This window comes from Ascochyta rabiei, chromosome 12 (assembly GCF_004011695.2).
Source record: "Ascochyta rabiei chromosome 12, complete sequence".
Taxonomy (NCBI): Eukaryota; Fungi; Ascomycota; class Dothideomycetes; order Pleosporales; family Didymellaceae; genus Ascochyta; species Ascochyta rabiei.
The window spans coordinates 351545-369056 of record NC_082416.1 but is presented as its reverse complement, the minus strand read 5'-3'; the positions used below and the strand labels follow the sequence as shown (position 1 = coordinate 369056).

The window sequence follows — 17512 nt, the reverse complement described above, 5'->3', positions numbered from 1 at the left end:
ATTTCGGTACTGTTCACAGGCCCCTTCTACTCGCGAGGTGCGTCTGTAGCCTGCAGTGTTGTGTTTGATATGTGCTCGAGAGGGCAGGCAATGCGAAGGTGCCAGGCCTTCTGTAGCATCGATCTCGAGGTTGAAGGGTGATAGAGAGGGTCGTCAACCGAAGACGGCTTTGACGTGGTAAAACAGGACACATTGCAGTCAACACAAGAGTATCAAATCTGCCTCAAAGAACCTGACTTATAGTCCTAGGTAGTCGTGGTAAGTCTGCGGCTGATGTACTGCTACTGAATGTCAGAGTGTGGAGCACTACAGACCTACATAGTAGAGCAGAAAGAATCGGGTACTATGACCTGCTATAGTCTGGTTGCGGGCCTGCGGGCTACGTTTCTCATAAGTCCAGGAAGATATGTAGCTGAGGGATCAGAGTAGACGTAATATCGCAGGCACTGTTGCTATTATGCCAGAAGCTAAGCCACACGGATATTGGGAGTTTGTTGGCACCTCCAGCCGCCGGTTATACAGTTGTCCACAAGTCAAGAGTGATTGGTTTGTCCGACGGTGGAGATGGTGCTTCTCGAAGGGGTATCGGTTACAACACCATGGGCTGCTTGCCCCACCACCAACGCCATCGTCGACCTCTACTAAGCGTCAGAAGACGCTCTAATCTGGGCCCACACTACCATGACCCTGCTGTTAGACAGTACCACCACTACCCAACACCGCTACGCTTACACTACCGCCCACAATGCCGCCGATCAGTACGAGCGGCGTGCACGCTGGCGAGCTCGAGCTGGCACCGACGCCTGTAGGTGAGTGTCCAGCAATGACATTCTAGTTCCTCCCCGCTCTCGCAGCACTCTCTAGAACTCAAGCTCGAAATGTGGACACCGACAGGGTCCTGGGTCCACTACGACGAAACCTCGCCACCACAGAGTAAAAGCGCAGGCGTCGAGCTTGACTTCTGGACACTTTCTGTAATCTGGGAGAACGCGGAATCAATGCTGTCGTACAAAAGGAGGTGGCAACAGTGTCCTGCTTATGAGACCCGACGGACATAACTCTTGCAGACGGATAGCATTGATCTCCAACGACAAACCTCAAAACCAGACCGAAGTCCTCCGTGCTCTCGGTATGCGAAGCTCGCTCACCACTGTTCACAGCATAAGAGTATGCATGCCTACATCTAGATGCCCATCTCTTGTCACACGATGTCGTAAACACGCGCAGCCCCATGTGGCACCTCGCGACGGGGTGCATGAGGCTTGTGTACACGACGATGGGACGAGAACCAGACGTCGCTCGCATGAGCTTCGGAATCATGGGTCCGAGTCAGTCGACAAACATTCCCTTGCTCTTGCAAAGCATGAAAGAAGATGGCGCTACTCATCGTTGAAGCCTAGGCTCAGCTGCCGCCCACAACGTGGCTGCGACATCTCATGCGCGATGTTCCGATCCCTCAGCCTCTGTGAGTCGGCACGTTCGAGAACGCAGTGCCGATGTTCGCCGCGACAGCGGTGGTTGACGATAACCGCCTCTTGCAGCACTAGCCAGAAGTGCGCATTGTCCGGCTGCACGCCTCAACACCGGGTTTGGGACATTGCACGACGTGAAAGGGTCCTCGCAGACGCGGATGGCTTCTACCGAGAAGGATTTTGCCAGCTCGTGACCGGCCAAGGGTGCTGATAAGTACCCTATCTCTCGTCATCCATGGTGAACAACAAAAGTCTCACCGACATTCCTGACTCGAGGACGTTCCTCGGTAAAGCCCCACCCAGCACGGGGTTTGAAGACAGTCATAACAGGCGGCAATATTGGTGGAGGGGAACGAAGGGATTCGCACATCTGAGGGACGCGCACAATGTCGGCATGATGCGCAAAGCCCATGTTGAAACGAGCTGCAAATGAAGAGGCGTTTGTAAGTTTCGAAGCCACGTTGGTGAGCGTCATATTGGATCTGATCAATATGCTCGGGTAAATACAAGCAGCGCTGTCAGCCACGCGACGCCTGCAGTAGTGCTTGGGGTGCGTCCAGTCACAGGCGATGCAGGTCTGCGTCGAGGACACGCGAGGGCGGCATCGTGGGTTGCACGACTGGAGCACCATCGTTCACGCCAGGGCAAAGCGGCCCGCTAGATAGAAGGAATCGATTGCCACGTGTAGGCACCCCCCTGGCGTGCTCGGGGCTTGACCCATGACTCGGGCTGTCAGGCTGTGGTTTTTCTGCCGAAACAGACGGGTGATCCTCGTCCATATGACTTTGATAGGGCTGTGACAGAGAGACGACTGACGAGGTTCCTTCGGCTTGCCCAGAGGACGCAAGGGTGACTGACAAGTGACGGAGCATCTCGTGTTTCATCGTCTACCGAGCGGCATTGGGCATCGGCAGCTAAAAAAGAAAAAAAGAGAAGAAAAAAGAAAAAGGTAGTTGCGCCGAGGATGCTATGGCGCTGCTCAAAGGTTCCGGCGTTCTGGAAGGCTTGAACTGGCAAATGAGCAAGGGGAGCACGGTGCAGGCAAATCGATATTTAGGCATCATTGCCAGCGTTTGACAAACACCACTAATTCCGCACTGTCTTGGCGAGTGTCGATGATGCTCTTTGCCTGCTGCTTGCCTGCGGATGGTGACGAATTTCCAGAAGGGCATTCGACGACGGGAAGGAGTGATGATGCATGGCGTTTCCCGTCGCCCCTCAGATAGTGGCGAAAGAAGTGGCACCTCATCTTCCGTCTCTGCCATGGAGAGATGCAAAATCAGCCCGGAGTTGGATCCGACCGGCAGAATGGCGGAATTGCTGCCGTATGCTGAAACACAAGTGTGTGGCTGCTTTTTCCCAAGCCATCGCACGTGTCGTCGGGTGCTCGGAGACTTCAAACAGTCGCCATGCTGTACGGCAGCGGAGGTTGGTCTAGTGAGACTTGTCGACCACCGCCTTCAGGGTGTACATGGACGTTTGCCCTCTGGTACGAAGCAATGGGTTTACTGGACGCTGATCGTTACAGCAATTGTAATCGCCCTTGGCGCCTGTCAACGCACCCCCGATAGTGCTGATTCGTGAGTATTCCGGGCTCCGCGGAGGGTGCTGGAAACGGGCATGATGGGCAAGCGAAGCCGTGAAGGGTCCAGCGTAGCGGATCTGGCGTTGCGGGCCACCGGCCAAGAACCTGTTGGTCGATGTGTCTCGCATGCAGTGCCCAACAGCGTAATCGTGTTGTAGTTGGGTTGCACCGTGCAAGTGCGGGCATCCGTCTCAGCGAGAAGAAAGCAGCAGCCCCCCCACAGAGAAGGCCTCGTGTTCTGCAGCGTTGGGAGTGGGTCTGCAGAATACTTCACATGTGCTGTGTACAGCGCTATTCTCATGTCTCCTGTACACACGTTGACGAGCATCAAGTACAGGGCTTTGGAATGCAAGTCTTCCCAGGGTCACGATTGAGCACAATGACGGCAGGACGTTTGGTGTGGTGTGATGCCGCAAGCGTTGGTGACAACGATCACGCACTTGCGTCAACCATGTGGAATCTCGTACTGCAAGAAAGAATGCGTAGCTTCGTGCTGACTACCGATGAGCAGCGGGCTTTTTTGTTGTCAGATGCAAGGGTGCAACGTGCCGTCCACGTTTCCACGGAATCAGCACAATCCTCCGCGCCTCTCAGGGTGGTGAAAGCGTGTCACAGGGTGGGAGCGTAGCGATTGGCAGGTGGCTTGCTTGTACGACGTGCTGACAGCCGATTGCATGCTTGGAATGGGGTCGCGCCAAAACGGGTTCGGACCAAGGTGTGAGCCAACGGCGCTGCAGCCGTCGTGTCGTGGTTGTCACTGGTGCGTGCTCTGGTAAGAGGTTGGTGTGCGTCGTGCGAGATGAGGCTGTAACACAGACGACCGCTCTGGATGGTGGTTGCAGGGAGGACAAAGTGTCTGCACGCTGGGCGAGGAGATGAGTCGCGATATCAGGAGCACCGTACCAGCTTGCGCTCCACTGACGGTACCGGTATTGCGTGCAGATGAATGCGGCCGGCACAAAGGAACTGGCGCGAACCCCTCACCGTTGTCCTCCTGCAGCGTCTTTGTCTCTGCAGCTGGGAGGTGGTGGCGCCTGCCGTAGCACGCAACAGGGCTGCGCAGTGGGCACGACACACGACGCTGGTGGTGCTGGTGGTGCTGGTGGTTCTGGTGGTTCTGGTGTTGCTGGTGTTGCTGGTGCTGCGGTGCTGCGATGCGGTGCAATGCTTGGCACCATGGAATGTCTTGGAGGGGCAGCCGGCGTCGTCGTCGTCGTCATGCCTCGTAGGTTTGGTGCAGAGGGGGTCAGTCAGCGAGACTTGCAGCGTCACCGCGTTCTCAGTCATGCTGGGTGCATCAGCGAACAAGCACGCACCCAGCCATGTGCCATGGTTGGCCATGTGCCATAGTAGGCCACAGTGTAGGCCACCGTGTAGATGGATCATGGGCCACTGTGTAGCTGGGCCGCTGTGCATGTACTATTACTATTAGGCCACTGTGCTTGTACAGTTGTACTGTGTAGGTACTAGGTAGGCAGGCCACGTCCCTGCCCGGTGGCCTCCCTCCGTCGCGAGTCGTGCGTGCCCTGTAGGCTGTGGGCTCGGCGCACGTCTCACGTGCAGACAGGGGGCGGCAGGCTGGCCGGCCAGGGATGCCTCGTGGGCGCCGGCGTGGGCCAAGGTTTTTATTTCCATGCGGGCGTGTGCGGGCGTGGGCGGGCGTGTGCATGCGTGGGCGTGCGCGCCGCCATGTGTCTCGCGCTGGCACTAGGGCGCTTGCTGCGGTCGTACCTTTGTCAGAAGTGCGCGCGCTTTAGCCCTCGCCCGGCTTCTTCTAAGCTGTCTTGGGAGGGCGGTGTGGCAGAGACAGACACGACGGTCACGGGCCCCTCGAGCGACTGAGCGACTGCGCGAGCAGACAGCCAATCCTTGCTAGAGTACCCACTCTCGCCCTTTCGTCAGTCCTGCGACGACTCTCCGCGACCATCCTGCCTCTAACGGCAATGCCCTTGACGACTCCATTTCTGCCTCTGACCCTCTCCGCCGCCTCGCTCTCTCCCTCCCACTCCTCCCACCCCGCCGACTCGACACACATCGGCCCTGATCTTGACGAGCCCCAGCTGCGCCTCGACCTTGAAGCACTCGCTGCCGTTTCGGAGGCCTCCGCAACCACCAACCCGCACGCCCCGCCCGCACTGCCCGCTCTGCCCGCTCTGCCTGCTCTGCCTGCTCTGCCCGCTCCTTTTGCTCGCAGCACCAGCACCAGCACCAGCAGGCGCCTCACCTTCACCCGCTTTCCTCTGCTGCGAAAAGGCAGTCGCGAGCTCACCCGCGCCGCCTCCGCCCACTTCAGAGGCAGCAGCATCTCTACCGCCGCCGCGCCTTCCCACGCCGACTCGCCCTTCCTCTCCACCGGCGCTCCACGATCCTCCCGGCCCTCGTTTGCGCGTGACCGCGCCGAGCCTCCCCCGCGCGATCCCTCGACCGCACGCGAGCCGTCCGCCTACGCCAGCCTCCGCTCCGGCAGCTTTGAAGGAGAAGAGCAAGGAAACACTCATACGCCTACCAGTCTGCAGCAAGCAGCCCAGCCCGGCAAGATGCATCAAACCAGCTCGAGACTGCTACGTATGACCGATGATGAGCGGCCGTACACGAGGGTGAGTACTTCCACTCTCCCCCTACACCTCTGAGCACCGTCCACTGCACGTCAGCGGACAGACTTGACAATTCACTCCCACTTCCCCAAGCTGCAGACAGGAGCTCGCAACAGCTACTTCTCTGTCCGTGCAAACACGGCTCCTGCCGTGGCTGCTGCCGTGCAGAGGAATGTTTGGCAACGCAACCACGATCTTTTTTTGATTTTCTTTTTTTTTCCTTTTTCCCTTTCTTTTTCCTCACTTCAAAACTTTTTGTCCTGGCTAGCTGGGCCCACCACGTGGAACCAGCAAGCTACTGCAAACTACAGCAAACTGCATATCACCCTGCACACTCATTCCGCCATGCTTGTGAACTACAACTGACAGTTGTCACAGGATTTCAAGGACCTCTTCGCGACTCTCATGGTGTCATTACCACTTACCCCTCACCGGGTTCGCTTCAGAATGATCGATTACACATTCACATCAGACGAGGCCATCACCAACCTTGGCTCCCTCAAGTTCTCTCAGTCCAACCGCATGCCTGACCCCAAGGACTCATCGCGTGTTGTGACCACCACCACAACTACCACCTTCTCAATGGCGAAAGAGATGGCTCGCTCTGTCTGCCAAAAGTTCCTTGAGGCCAAGTTCGTCGAGTCGGTCGAGGGCAAGACTGACTTCACAAACAAGAGCTCTGTCTGGCAGTTGACCCCCAAAGGCATTCACATCTTGGAACGATTCTGCACGCGCAATGGCATCCAATCTGCCCATGTCAAGGCCGTCATTGAGTCCAACCGCAACCCCCATATCCTAGTCATCCTTGAGCGCAACACAGAAAACGACAAGCTGCACCACGACGAGCAAACTGTCGAGATCCTCTTCCGCCGTTTCGTGGGTACTACCGCAAACGAGATACAATCCGACTCGGACTCGATACACGAGTTCTCAAAGTGCGATGTTGGCGTCAAGCTCGTCAAGCACCGACCTACCACTAGCCGTCAGTACGAGTACACCTTCAACGGCCGCAATGCTGCACAATGGTTGATGGACTGCACCACAATGGTTGATCCACGAGAGTCGATAGAGATAGGGTCCCTCTTCTTGCAACTCAAGCTGATTGCTCCCGTCGATCCCCGCGTCCCGGAGCACACCTTCCAGCCCGTCAAGCAGGTTCACTACTACGTCACACCACACGGTGAGCGCGTTGCAGGATGGAGCCTGGAGGAAGTCCCATCGAGTGGAGAGGTCATTGCCGCAAAGACTCGTGACGGTATGGCCCGTGATTCGAACAGCAATCGCACAAACGTCATCATTCGCAACCCTTCATGGCGTCTGCTGTACCGTGAGTTCCTCAAGGAGACCATGTGTGAGGAGAACCTGTCTTTCTATCTGGAGGTCCAGGAGTTCAACAGGCAATATCGTGCTGCCATCGGCGACAAGGGCGACAGCAAGGTGGAGACCATCCGTGAGACGCTCGCCGCCGCCTACGGTTTGTACAATGCGTTCTTGGCGCCCGGGTCACCGAACGAGCTGAATATCGACCACGGTCTTCGCACTCAACTAGCTACCCGAATGACACGTGCTGTTGGCGATGATGCTGCTATGTTGCAAAGCCTCAACGAGGTTGCAACATTGTTCGACAAGGCCCAGAATTCTATCTTCAAGCTTATGTCTAGTGTAAGTCGGAACATGCAGCGATTCTCTTCTCGTTGCTAATCGAGTACAGGACTCAGTACCGAAGTTTGTCAAGCACCCCAAGTACGCCCCTCAGCTGCGTGGTCTCGATGCCGCAGCCGCCTCCTCCTACGCCGCGCTCCCTGTCGGTGCTCGATGATAGCTCGCAATGTTCTACCAGCCTTCTTCCACTACTTGACGACTTGCTCCACCATCGTGGACGTGCTCCTTGGACCGTTGCATTATTCCCCTTTTCCTCCATGCATTCTCATAGACTTCTGGCGTTTTCGGATTGGACAAAAACATCAGCATTTGCCGGGCGACTGGATCGTTTCTTCTAATTCTCCTCGGCTACCGGGTTTGCGGCAGGTTTTCCTGACATGCCATCCTGACCATCCGGTTTCCACGCTCGCACGACCCTTCTTGGCAACATCTGCCACCTTTGCGGATTTTCGATATTCTGGGATCTGATTGTCCTTGCAAGGTTGTCCGTAAAAGCAAGGCACCTGTTGGATTTCTTCCCAGTCCTTGTTGGATGACTTTCGAGCCCACATGTGACATAAAGACGGCAGGGATGGATTTCAGATGCATATGTTCAGCACGCTCGCGTTCTGGCTTTGATACAGTGCACGTGCAAGAAGACGTGTCCTGGACAATGGCAAAGAATCTACTTTCTCCGCCTTGGCGGAAGGACAGCATTTGGTACACTCGACTGTAGTACCTCCTAATATAGGACACATGGCTCCTTGGTCGTCTGTGTACCTCAGTGCTCAATAGAAAGACCTCTGACAACACACCCTTTGTCCATCTGCCATTCCTGACTCGAATCGTTCCCCCTACAGTCGCACTCACAGCAGTCCAGACATTCACAGACAATTCCTGGCGTCTACGCGCCTACCATCGGTGCCCCCTTCTATATCCAACCTTTGATGCATCCCTTGGAAATTTCTGAAGTTGGGTCGGTAGCGTCCGCAGCCACGGACGCCTCTCCGCGATCTACATCCGAAACGGCGAGCACGCCGATGCGCAAGCTCGCGCTACGATCCACACGCAACTCCGCGACTGCAACCTAATGCGCCTTAACACCGAAACTCTGTGCTTGCCCTGCGCTCAAGAGAGGGCTGCCTATGCGCTCATGGAACTGTCCGCCGCAGGACCGACGCAGCTTGCTCGGAACGTGGCGGACGTGCACATCCCATGAACAAGCCTTTGGAATACGCTGCCGGGCCGACTGCAAGCCCAGGATGAAGCTGTCATCGGTGGTATTCTGCAAGCGCAGCAAGGTCAACGCTATATTTGCAGATTGTTCATCTCCGACATATACTCTGGTCTAGTGACATTCGTCCGCCTCCTGTGCTTGAACAGTCCCTTGAACCTTCCATGTTATGCTGCTGGCTAGCTCGGGCAGAGACCTTCTCCTGGCCTCCCAGCATCTGCTGTCAAAAAAAAATAAAAAATAAAAAATAAAAAATAAAAACTTTGATGCGTTGCTGTGGTGGCCTGCTAGCCGTGGCGTGACGTTCAGCAGCCTGTGTTTGGACGAGTTCTTCCCGCTGGTCGCGATTGGGACGGATATCGGCGGTGAACGGCCCAAACTGTGTCGTAGCGCGTTCGGTGTTATGATTCCGAAGTGTGAATGTCAAAGTTTTTTTTATTTTCGGATCGGCTGTACAAAGATACGGGAGCGCGACTTGGCAATTTGTCGGGGGTTTGAGTTAACGATGGTGGAGACGTTGAAGGTTCAGTGGTTTGGTGATGCGAGAAGGATTCAACGGTCCGCGGAAGGATTGCGGGAGCAACGTGAGAACGCGGGGAAGACTAGGGCAGCCGAATTGTTCGTGAGATTCGTGCGTTGCGCCTTTGAGCGACGTGATACCCCAACGTTCGTTGTACAGGAATCACTTTCAATCTCTTCAGACTTCAGATCTGACGAGGGTTCATTATTGCATCTGATAATGGTGTCCGGTCAATTCGTTCAGTACGCTTTACCTCACCCTGCATGGGGACTTGTACTAGACGCATCCAGGCCGAGTCCCTACAAGCGGCCGCGGAGCTTCAGGTGCCTGAGCACCGGGCTACCTTTCTAACCCCCATGATGCAGCTTTGTGAAAGCGATCTTTCTCGATTAAGATAGCCAGAGATTCCCTTTTGAGACAGCCTAGAAACCTACAAGTGTGAGCTGCCAAATACGCTGGCTGAGCGTCTTTGACGAGGACCCACCACGGCTCTGCAGGACATACAATAGAGTTCGCAGATGGAGCGGCAGGGCTGGCCGCCGCCCGCAACCCGTGGCAGCACATGCACATGTGCTGGTTTTTCTTAACTCCGAGGCGGCCTAACGGAAACGGAAATTTGAGTTTACGGGCAGCATGGAAATGCTTGTTGGCAGAAAAACCCACGTGTATGGTCGTTGATTGTGATCGCAAAGTGTTGTGGATGGTCGGTCCAGTGTTAATTCGAAGCCACTCGGAGTAAACCATCATAGCTCAGGACTCAGCTCCGGTGGATTTGACAGGCCGGTACCTCGCTGTCACAGTACAAATGTCACCTCCCAGTACACTGTCTCCTGGGGTCAACACACTCGCTTCAACTGGACTGAGACGAAAGGTGATTCAAGCATCGACTATGCTGCTACCCGCAAGCTTGTGATTCGCACGACGGAGCACTGTCCGGGAGGGGTTAAACATGGAACGCGCATAACGCACGACCACAGATTACCTAAATGTTTGGATGAGTGTTGAGAACGATGGTCTCCCCAGTCAAGTAAGAACATCTGTTACAGCAGATTGTCCGATTTCTGGGAAGGTTTAAATGGATAGCAGACTACTGGTGATCTCGCAGTAGACGTGAGAAGGTGAAACGAAGGGAAACTACTGCATCAAGGTTTCCGCTCGGAAGACGTCAGATGGAAGCAGATCCGTCCACGTGACTACGCGATAAGGAAGGCGCGCGTTATCGCGCCTTCCTTGTCTTCGAGTCAGCTAGCTTTTGCCATTGTTTAGGCGACGCGTTCGACTCGACAACCAGGCAGCCGCGAAAGCAAGATCGTCGTCACCTGCCATTACGCTCTTTTCTGATTGTTTCTTCATCTACGCCTTGTATAGCAGCGACAAGCTCAGAGCACTGTTGAAGATATTCCACCACAATGGGCGCACCGCCTGGGGTAAGTCTCTCCTGCTGACCTACTAGGCCCACAATGTGGGTGCATTGATTCGAAACACGTTCACTGCAATTTCGAAGCGAACGCGCCCCCATCTTCCGAGCAACTGCGATGATGTCATGCACCGCGTGCTAACGACTTCCGCAGAGTCAAGTCGCTCCATTACCTTCGAATCTGCCCTTTCGACTCGTCAGCAAAACGATAGGGCAGGGCGCATACGCATCGTAAGTAGCACCCTCGTTTGCTTCTTGCGCACAGATTGATGGATAGCTTCCAGGATACGCAAAGCCGTGCCCCACGATAGGCCCAAACCTGTCATCGCGATCAAGTTCATCAACAAAGAACATGCATTCAAGCAGGGCCGCCTCTCGCCGAAGCAGATCAAGATGGAAATAGTCCTCCATCAACACCTCGGCAAACACCAGAACATCGTACACCTCCTCGGCTCTGGCGAGGATGCGCTGTGGACATGGATAGCAATGGAGCTCGCAGACGGCGGCGACCTTTTCGACAAGATCGAGGCAGACGAGGGTGTAGGGGAAGACATTGCCCACTTCTACTTTTCGCAGTTGATCAGCGCTGTTGGGTACATGCACTCTATGGGCATTGCACATCGCGACATCAAGCCTGAGAACGTGCTGCTGAGTGCAGAAGGGGACCTGAAGTTAAGTGACTTCGGGCTCGCCGCGCTCTTCAAGAAGGACGGCAAAGCGCGGTTGTGCAACACGGTGTGTGGTTCACCGCCATACATTGCACCGGAGATTGTAAGTGGGAGAAGAAGCAAGAGGGCCGATGTGCTCGATGTTGGATATCACGCAAATGTTTGCGACATCTGGAGCTGTGGTGTTGTACTGTTTGTCCTACTGGTTGGGAACACGCCCTGGGATGAACCTACCATGCGCAGCGAGGAATTCAAGGAGTACGTGGAGACGGATGGGCACACTACGGATGAACTCTGGCAGTTGGTCCCTTCTGAAATCATCTCGCTGCTTCGTGGGATGTTGAAGCTTGACCCAGGTTCGCGATTTACACTCGATGAAGTTCGACGGCACCCATGGTTCACAAGACCAAACTCGTATCTATCACCAAGCGGTTGCAACGCCAATCCTGTCGGTATGGCTACACAAATGTTGTCTCACCTGCGCATCGACTTCGCCCGTGGACCAACGCAATCGCAAAGAGGCTTCTCACAGGACGCAGATGCCATGGACGTTGACACATCTCCGCGACGTTCAAGCGCAAACCCAGCGAACGCCACTCATATGCTATCCTCTACACAGCCTGAGACGCCAGCGGCAGAGACGGTGTTCGACTGGGAACGGCCCCCTCGTCTAGCCTCGCATGATGGAATTTCGGCCTCACAACCAACGGGCGACCACTTGCGACCAGTCTATCAGTCACAGACAGTCACTTCAACTCCATTCATGTCTCAGCTTCCCCCGTCAACACAGGACATGCTGTCTCAAGATCCAGGCATGGCGCAGTTCACCGCAACACCACAAGTACCCCTTACGCTCACGCAGATAGCGCGCCGCTTCGCAGATATAATGCCTTCGTACTCGCTTGCGCGCTTCATCTCACCGCACTCGTTGACTTTCCTTATCCCGCTTCTGTTGGAAGCCCTGCATCGACTTGGCGTTCCCCCACCAGCCTTTACTGAGAGGCAGATTGCGCAGTGCGAAATAGACGAGAGCACGAGTATACGGGTCAAGATGGCCGATGGACGGCGGCAAGGTTTGAACGGACACATCGTGATCGAGAAGGCAGTCTACGACGATTTGGCGTACAGTGAAGTGCGCTTTGTGAAAGCTAGCGGCGATCCTCTGGAGTGGAGGAGGTTCTTCAAGAACGTTGTAATACTGGTTGGCGAAGTCGTATTGAGGCCCGGCTAAGAGCAGGTCCAGATAGACACACAATAGTAATGATTTGAACGAATTCAAGAACATGCACTCTGATTCCATTCTCGTCACTCGTATTCTAGCATGGCCTATGAACGTTGATCAAATATGCGATACAAGCCGTGTAGACAGCGCCAATGGATGACGTAATCATCTCAAACCCTGTGTCCCATGCGTATCCCATGATGCTTCCTCCCTCATCTACATCGTATATGATCTCCAATCTACATCTGATTACTTTCCATCGAAACAGCTACCTTTGCATTGGAGAAAGTAGAGAAGTATCAGAGCCGCAGTAGGCCGAGCTTCGGTGCGAGTACATTCTCGCTCAAGAAGACAGGTTCTGCAATCCATCAACCAATAGACATTCCCGCAATGGCAAACACAACGACTGTCTCTTCCTAGGGTGGTGCAGATTTTGCAGCAATGAACTCCATATCCGTTTTACTTTTCGATTTCCCTAGGTCCTGGATTCGAGCAGATTCGTTGGCGTTTGATATACAGGAGTCGAGGTCTCAGTGAGTGATATGGGTTTTCAAGGCGATGCAGGTTCTTGAGGTGTTGGCAACCGAGCCAAAGTACTTCTTGTGCAAGGCATGATGAATGTATACTGATATGTGGATAGGGAAAGTGGTGGGCTAGTTCTTTTCCGAATGTGCGTGCGCGGGTTTCTGTCGCAGTCACCGCGGCCACCGCGGCCACCGCAATCACCGCAATCACCGCAATCACCGCAATCACTACAGTAGGAAGCTGTGCTGCCGCAGTGCTGCAGTTGCTACAGTTAGGAGTCACAGTTATGCTGCCACAAATGCCGCAGTACCGAGGTGTGCGTGACCGAATCCACGTTGGAAAACCTCGACCTGAGTTATTGCTTACTCAAGGTGGCGTCTTGACAAAAACATGTCCTGCGTGCCTTGACTCGGGCTGGACTGGTGCGGCCCCAGCGAGGAGAAATGATCACTGTTTCCTCCATCACAGTAAGTCACCATCACGCATTCATGAAAGACCAATGTTGTGCCCAGGTTACCCCTAGCATGGAGGATGAAATTTGTCTCGGAATAACCCTTGACTGAATCGTGAATACCTTAGGGGGAAATATGATAACTGGCTCATACGAAAACACCATACTCCGAGTCGCTACCGCGTTGGGCGCGCACGCACAAACTACAACACGAAGAAAAACCAGGAAATCCCCTTCAGGACGACTGAATTTACTTCGCTGGCCAAAGCACTTTCAGCCCGTGCAGTGAAGAAAAATCTTTGTGCGACAGTTTCGCTACTGCGCTGCGATCCGTTTTAGGACGAAGGATAACCGTTGAGAGTGTGGTAAGGGCTTGCCAGGCGCCGAACCGGAAGGGTATAAGAGGAAGAGTGCAACAGTTTCGCTACTGTGCTGCGATCCGTTTGAGAGTGACGGATAACCGTTGGAGAGAGAAGAGGAGGGCGTCGAAAAGAGGTAGTCGACGACCAAAGGGCACCAGAAGGGGACAGAGCTGATCAGTTGCAGCTGTCTCTGCGTTCGTCTTCGCACTTGTTGAAGCCTACTACCGCAGCAGGGCTGAACTGGATGGCGTTCTTGGCTGAGCCTGGCCACAACGCGAGATGCTCGAACTCGGCCGTGAACTCAGCCCCCGGTGAGCAGTTGACGTAGGTCTGCTTGGTGAAAGTATCAGACTCGCGCGTCAGCTGGCTCTCCTCGGCCTCCACGAAGTAGTGGCGCTGGTGCTCCTTCTTTCGGGTAATGCCCTCCCCACCGAAGCTCGTACAGGTCCGGAGCTTGACGAGTCTGACGCCGTTCCCGTCTACCCAGGTCTTAGTGATGACTTGGGGGTGTTCCCAGGGCTTGCCCTGTGCTTGTCTGTGGACGACGGATGTCGTCGGGATCAACTGCTGGCCAGGCAGAAGAACCACTCGGCCGACAACGCACTCGAGGGGTTGCGTAGCGCCTGCGCGCTTAGGTGCCTGAAGGCCACTCAAGCGTGCTGCACCAAACGCGTCCCAGGGGCAGTTCTCAGCAGGTTTTGGGCGAGTGATCAGGAAGGGATTGCTGTGTGGTGATGATGAGATTGAGGTTGGGCACAGGGGTGTTGCTGTGGGTGGTAATGGTGAACTTTCAGGCTTGCGCCAGCAGCTCTCCAGAACTCGATTTCTGGCAACCGTCGAGGGAGTAGAGCTGAAGTTTCCCATCTTGACGCTGGAAGCGGCGGGTGCGCTGAACTTGCCCATTTTGCCAAAGGAAGGAGTGTATGAGGAAGCCATCTTGCTTGGGATGTCAAGTGCGGCTTGAAAGACGAGAATGAGTGATGGCTTCAGTGGTGCTACGTCGAACGATGGTGATGATCGTTAATGATAGCTGGTCAGAGAGGATGGAGAAAGAGAAGGAAACGCAGACTGCGGACGGTATATAAGAGGAGCCATTTCTCTCTGGAACTGATCCAAGAAGTCTTCCAGAGAGAGATTGCTATGGTAAAGAAGACTTTCCTGGTACGGTACTGCATAAAATGGCGGATCACGCCAGACAAATGCGGTACGCTGGAGAGATAAAATCACCACGCCATCAAAGAGGGACTGGGCAGAACTCCCGTTTGCTCTTATATCTGGAACGATCGTACCGATGGTAGATTGCGGGCTCGAACAAGCCTCCTCCGGGGAGGGGCTTCTGTACGTGCCCCTGGTTGAGTATGTTGTTATCACACACCGACTCTCAAGGTTCATACTCAATTGTTTACATCGAATTAGCTGGAAGGAACCTCCTTCAGGTTTACGGATGGCACTAGCTGAGCATCGCAATGGCGCTCAGAAAAGCGTAAACAGTTACTATTGGGTTCGGGCATTTTTAAAAGGAGGATCGTTGCCAAACAAACAACTGATTGGGAGGTGTGAGTACCAGTCTATCACCATCTCAAGTGCGGTACTCGAAAACTTCACAGAAGACGGTGGAACACCGCGGAAGACGAATTCCTTGCTCAAATGCCGTTGCTCTGTCTTGGTGCACGAGACGAAAAGGATGGAAGAGCCTCGCAGTCCGGCAGGTGCGACGCATGAAGTCGTAAAAGACACGATTGCGATTGCAGAAGGATTCCCGACGTAATGACAACAGAGCCGGAGCGAGTTACTGCACACATGAGCTCTATTTGTCAAGAAATGGCGGCAGCGTGTATATCTGGCACCTTGGCCTCTTTTCAGTTGACGCGTAACACAGCCTCTGCGTCGAGGACTTTTGGTACGTACCCATGAGAAGAGCATTAGCGCTGACCCGAATAGGATAACAAGAATTACACTTCTTACCACGCTTGGTCCATACCCATGAGCCTATTGATGGAAGAAAGGTTACGAAGAAGACCTACTGCAAACCGATCGCACAAGCTATTGCAATTGGTATTCGCCCAAAGAACTCCACATATACTGGCTACTGAGACTGAGCCATTTACCACCACTCCTACATGCTCCGAACCCCCCAACCACTACACCTCGCAATCACCACACGAACTTCAACTACAATGGCGTCCGAATGCACAAGCAGCACAGCCTCGACGAAGTCGTCATGCAGCAAAAGCAGACGCAGCACCTTTGACTCGAATAAACACATAACCAAACGATTTTCCGAATTCGGAAGCAATTCGACTGGCTCTACCATTGTCTCGCGTACCAAAACCCCGAGATGTTACCTGCCACTTTTTCACGTAACATTACGGCAAACCAAAAACGAGTTCACTTAACCAACCTCACTAGCTGAACGGCCACCCAATGAGCCCCAGCTCCAGAAAGTTTGACCCCTTAGTTTGCTCCTTTGGCGCTTGGAGCTCATCCACGTCCCAGTTAGCCCACAAGTACTTTTCCTTTAAGAACCTGCCTTCAGGACCCACAAGCAAGACATTGAAGCCTGCCGGCAAGCCTGCATCGTCAAATCGGCCCAACAAGTCTGCCGCGCCCCCGCCTTCCTTCCTCTCCTTCCTTCCTCTCCTTCCTTCTTATATCCTGCGTTCTTGTTCATCTCAGTTTCCACGGTACCAGGTTGAATGAAATACACAGCAAGCTCAGGATGGTCAAGCGCCAGAGAGGTGTAGAAACGCGCGGTGGCCATCTTGGAGATGTTGTATGCGGCGAAGTCAGGCGCGATGGTGAGATGCGCGGCGGCGGAGGTGACTTCGACGATTACAGGGTATGCGGTCGCGTTCTTGAGGAGCGTGGTTGCCACGTTGTCGATGGAAGGGTAAGGTGCCTTATGATAGGTCTTGGTAGGGGAAGCTTGAGAAGACATTGTCAATTCAGGAGGTAACTGTAAGAGATTCAGAACAGGATGTTGCGCTGATGGATGATGGCTGCAATGTCTGGTGAAACGAAGGCTTTAATACTCCCGTCGCCATGGCAAAAGTTTGGGAATTGCTCAGCAACGGAGTTTCTCAACTTTGAATTGGCGAGAACAACTGAATTGTGCAAATCTTACAGGCGGTGGAAATTGTATCTGGTCAGGTCAGACTGTGCAAAGTGCAAGTCTTTAATGGGGAGAAATTCAGCTACCATAACACTCATGACATGCATGCTGACCTCATACCCAAGGATAATGTACATCCCAGGGTCACTGCCACCATTCATACATCCGCACTCGCTTAGACATAGTGCACAAAGCCTAAACGAGGGTTTTGAGTCGCTAACGATTTGCGTGACTCTCATGCAGATGATGTCTAGCGGCGCAATTAGCAGTCGGAAACTGTTCAGGAAAAACTTTAGATTGGAGTGCGAAAGGTTACAAGTCGAGGTACACTTCCACCAGTTTTCGCCACTAGAAATATTGACTCACCGATGCAGATGCTCACCTCTGACAAGTGGGGTTTACTGTCAGCGATGCAAGCACTGACGGTCCACATCCTTGTCAGACTACAAGAAGGCGAAACGCCAGACAACAGCCACGACATCTTGCTTCTATCGACTCTGTTGGTGAGTCCAAGGAGAACCGCTGCACGTCGATGTTGACTCATTGGCAGCAGATGGTAACCTACGCCCTCAACGAGCAAGTCAACTTCGGCCCCTGTATCGCTCGCTCGGGGCTATACCACGGCTCAGACGGCTCGGAATGGATCTTCGAAGAACTTCCAAGACGGTCAGTCGCATCAATCTCTATGCTCAACGTACCGCTCGCTTCC

At 54.2% G+C, this 17512-nt stretch overlaps 4 protein-coding genes across 4 annotated transcripts, besides 9 other annotated features; 2 read left to right on the top strand and 2 right to left on the bottom strand.

The window, feature by feature from the left end:
- Window positions 1-2388: 2388 nt before the first annotated feature.
- Window positions 2389-2420: a tandem repeat.
- Window positions 2421-4137: 1717 nt separating this feature from the next.
- Window positions 4138-4220: a tandem repeat.
- A 36-nt stretch (window positions 4221-4256) lies between these two features.
- Window positions 4257-4284: a tandem repeat.
- Window positions 4285-4691: 407 nt separating this feature from the next.
- Window positions 4692-4742: a tandem repeat.
- A 258-nt stretch (window positions 4743-5000) lies between these two features.
- On the top strand, window positions 5001-7470 carry EKO05_0007209 (uncharacterized protein; the record flags this gene model as incomplete). The annotated part of the gene is made up of 3 exons (XM_038944553.1): window positions 5001-5654; window positions 6030-7313; window positions 7363-7470. The coding sequence occupies 3 exons, from the start codon at window positions 5001-5003 to the stop codon at window positions 7468-7470; spliced, it is 2046 nt and encodes a 681-aa protein (XP_038792329.1).
- Window positions 5186-5238: a tandem repeat.
- Window positions 5248-5272: a tandem repeat.
- Window positions 7471-8754: 1284 nt separating the features above from the next.
- Window positions 8755-8787: a tandem repeat.
- Window positions 8788-10455: 1668 nt separating this feature from the next.
- EKO05_0007208 (Non-specific serine/threonine protein kinase) lies at window positions 10456-12362 on the top strand (the record flags this gene model as incomplete). Its single annotated transcript, XM_038944563.1, has 3 exons — window positions 10456-10473; window positions 10618-10694; window positions 10748-12362. The coding sequence occupies 3 exons, from the start codon at window positions 10456-10458 to the stop codon at window positions 12360-12362; spliced, it is 1710 nt and encodes a 569-aa protein (XP_038792330.1).
- Window positions 12363-13067: 705 nt separating this feature from the next.
- Window positions 13068-13106: a tandem repeat.
- Window positions 13107-13865: 759 nt separating this feature from the next.
- On the bottom strand, window positions 13866-14627 carry EKO05_0007207 (uncharacterized protein; the record flags this gene model as incomplete). Its single annotated transcript, XM_038947602.1, has 1 exon — window positions 13866-14627. The coding sequence occupies one exon, from the start codon at window positions 14625-14627 to the stop codon at window positions 13866-13868; it is 762 nt and encodes a 253-aa protein (XP_038792331.1).
- Window positions 14628-16209: 1582 nt separating this feature from the next.
- On the bottom strand, window positions 16210-16629 carry EKO05_0007206 (uncharacterized protein; the record flags this gene model as incomplete). The annotated part of the gene is made up of 1 exon (XM_038947603.1): window positions 16210-16629. One exon carries the CDS (start codon window positions 16627-16629, stop codon window positions 16210-16212), a length of 420 nt encoding a protein of 139 aa, XP_038792332.1.
- Window positions 16305-16339: a tandem repeat.
- Window positions 16630-17512: the final 883 nt, after the last annotated feature.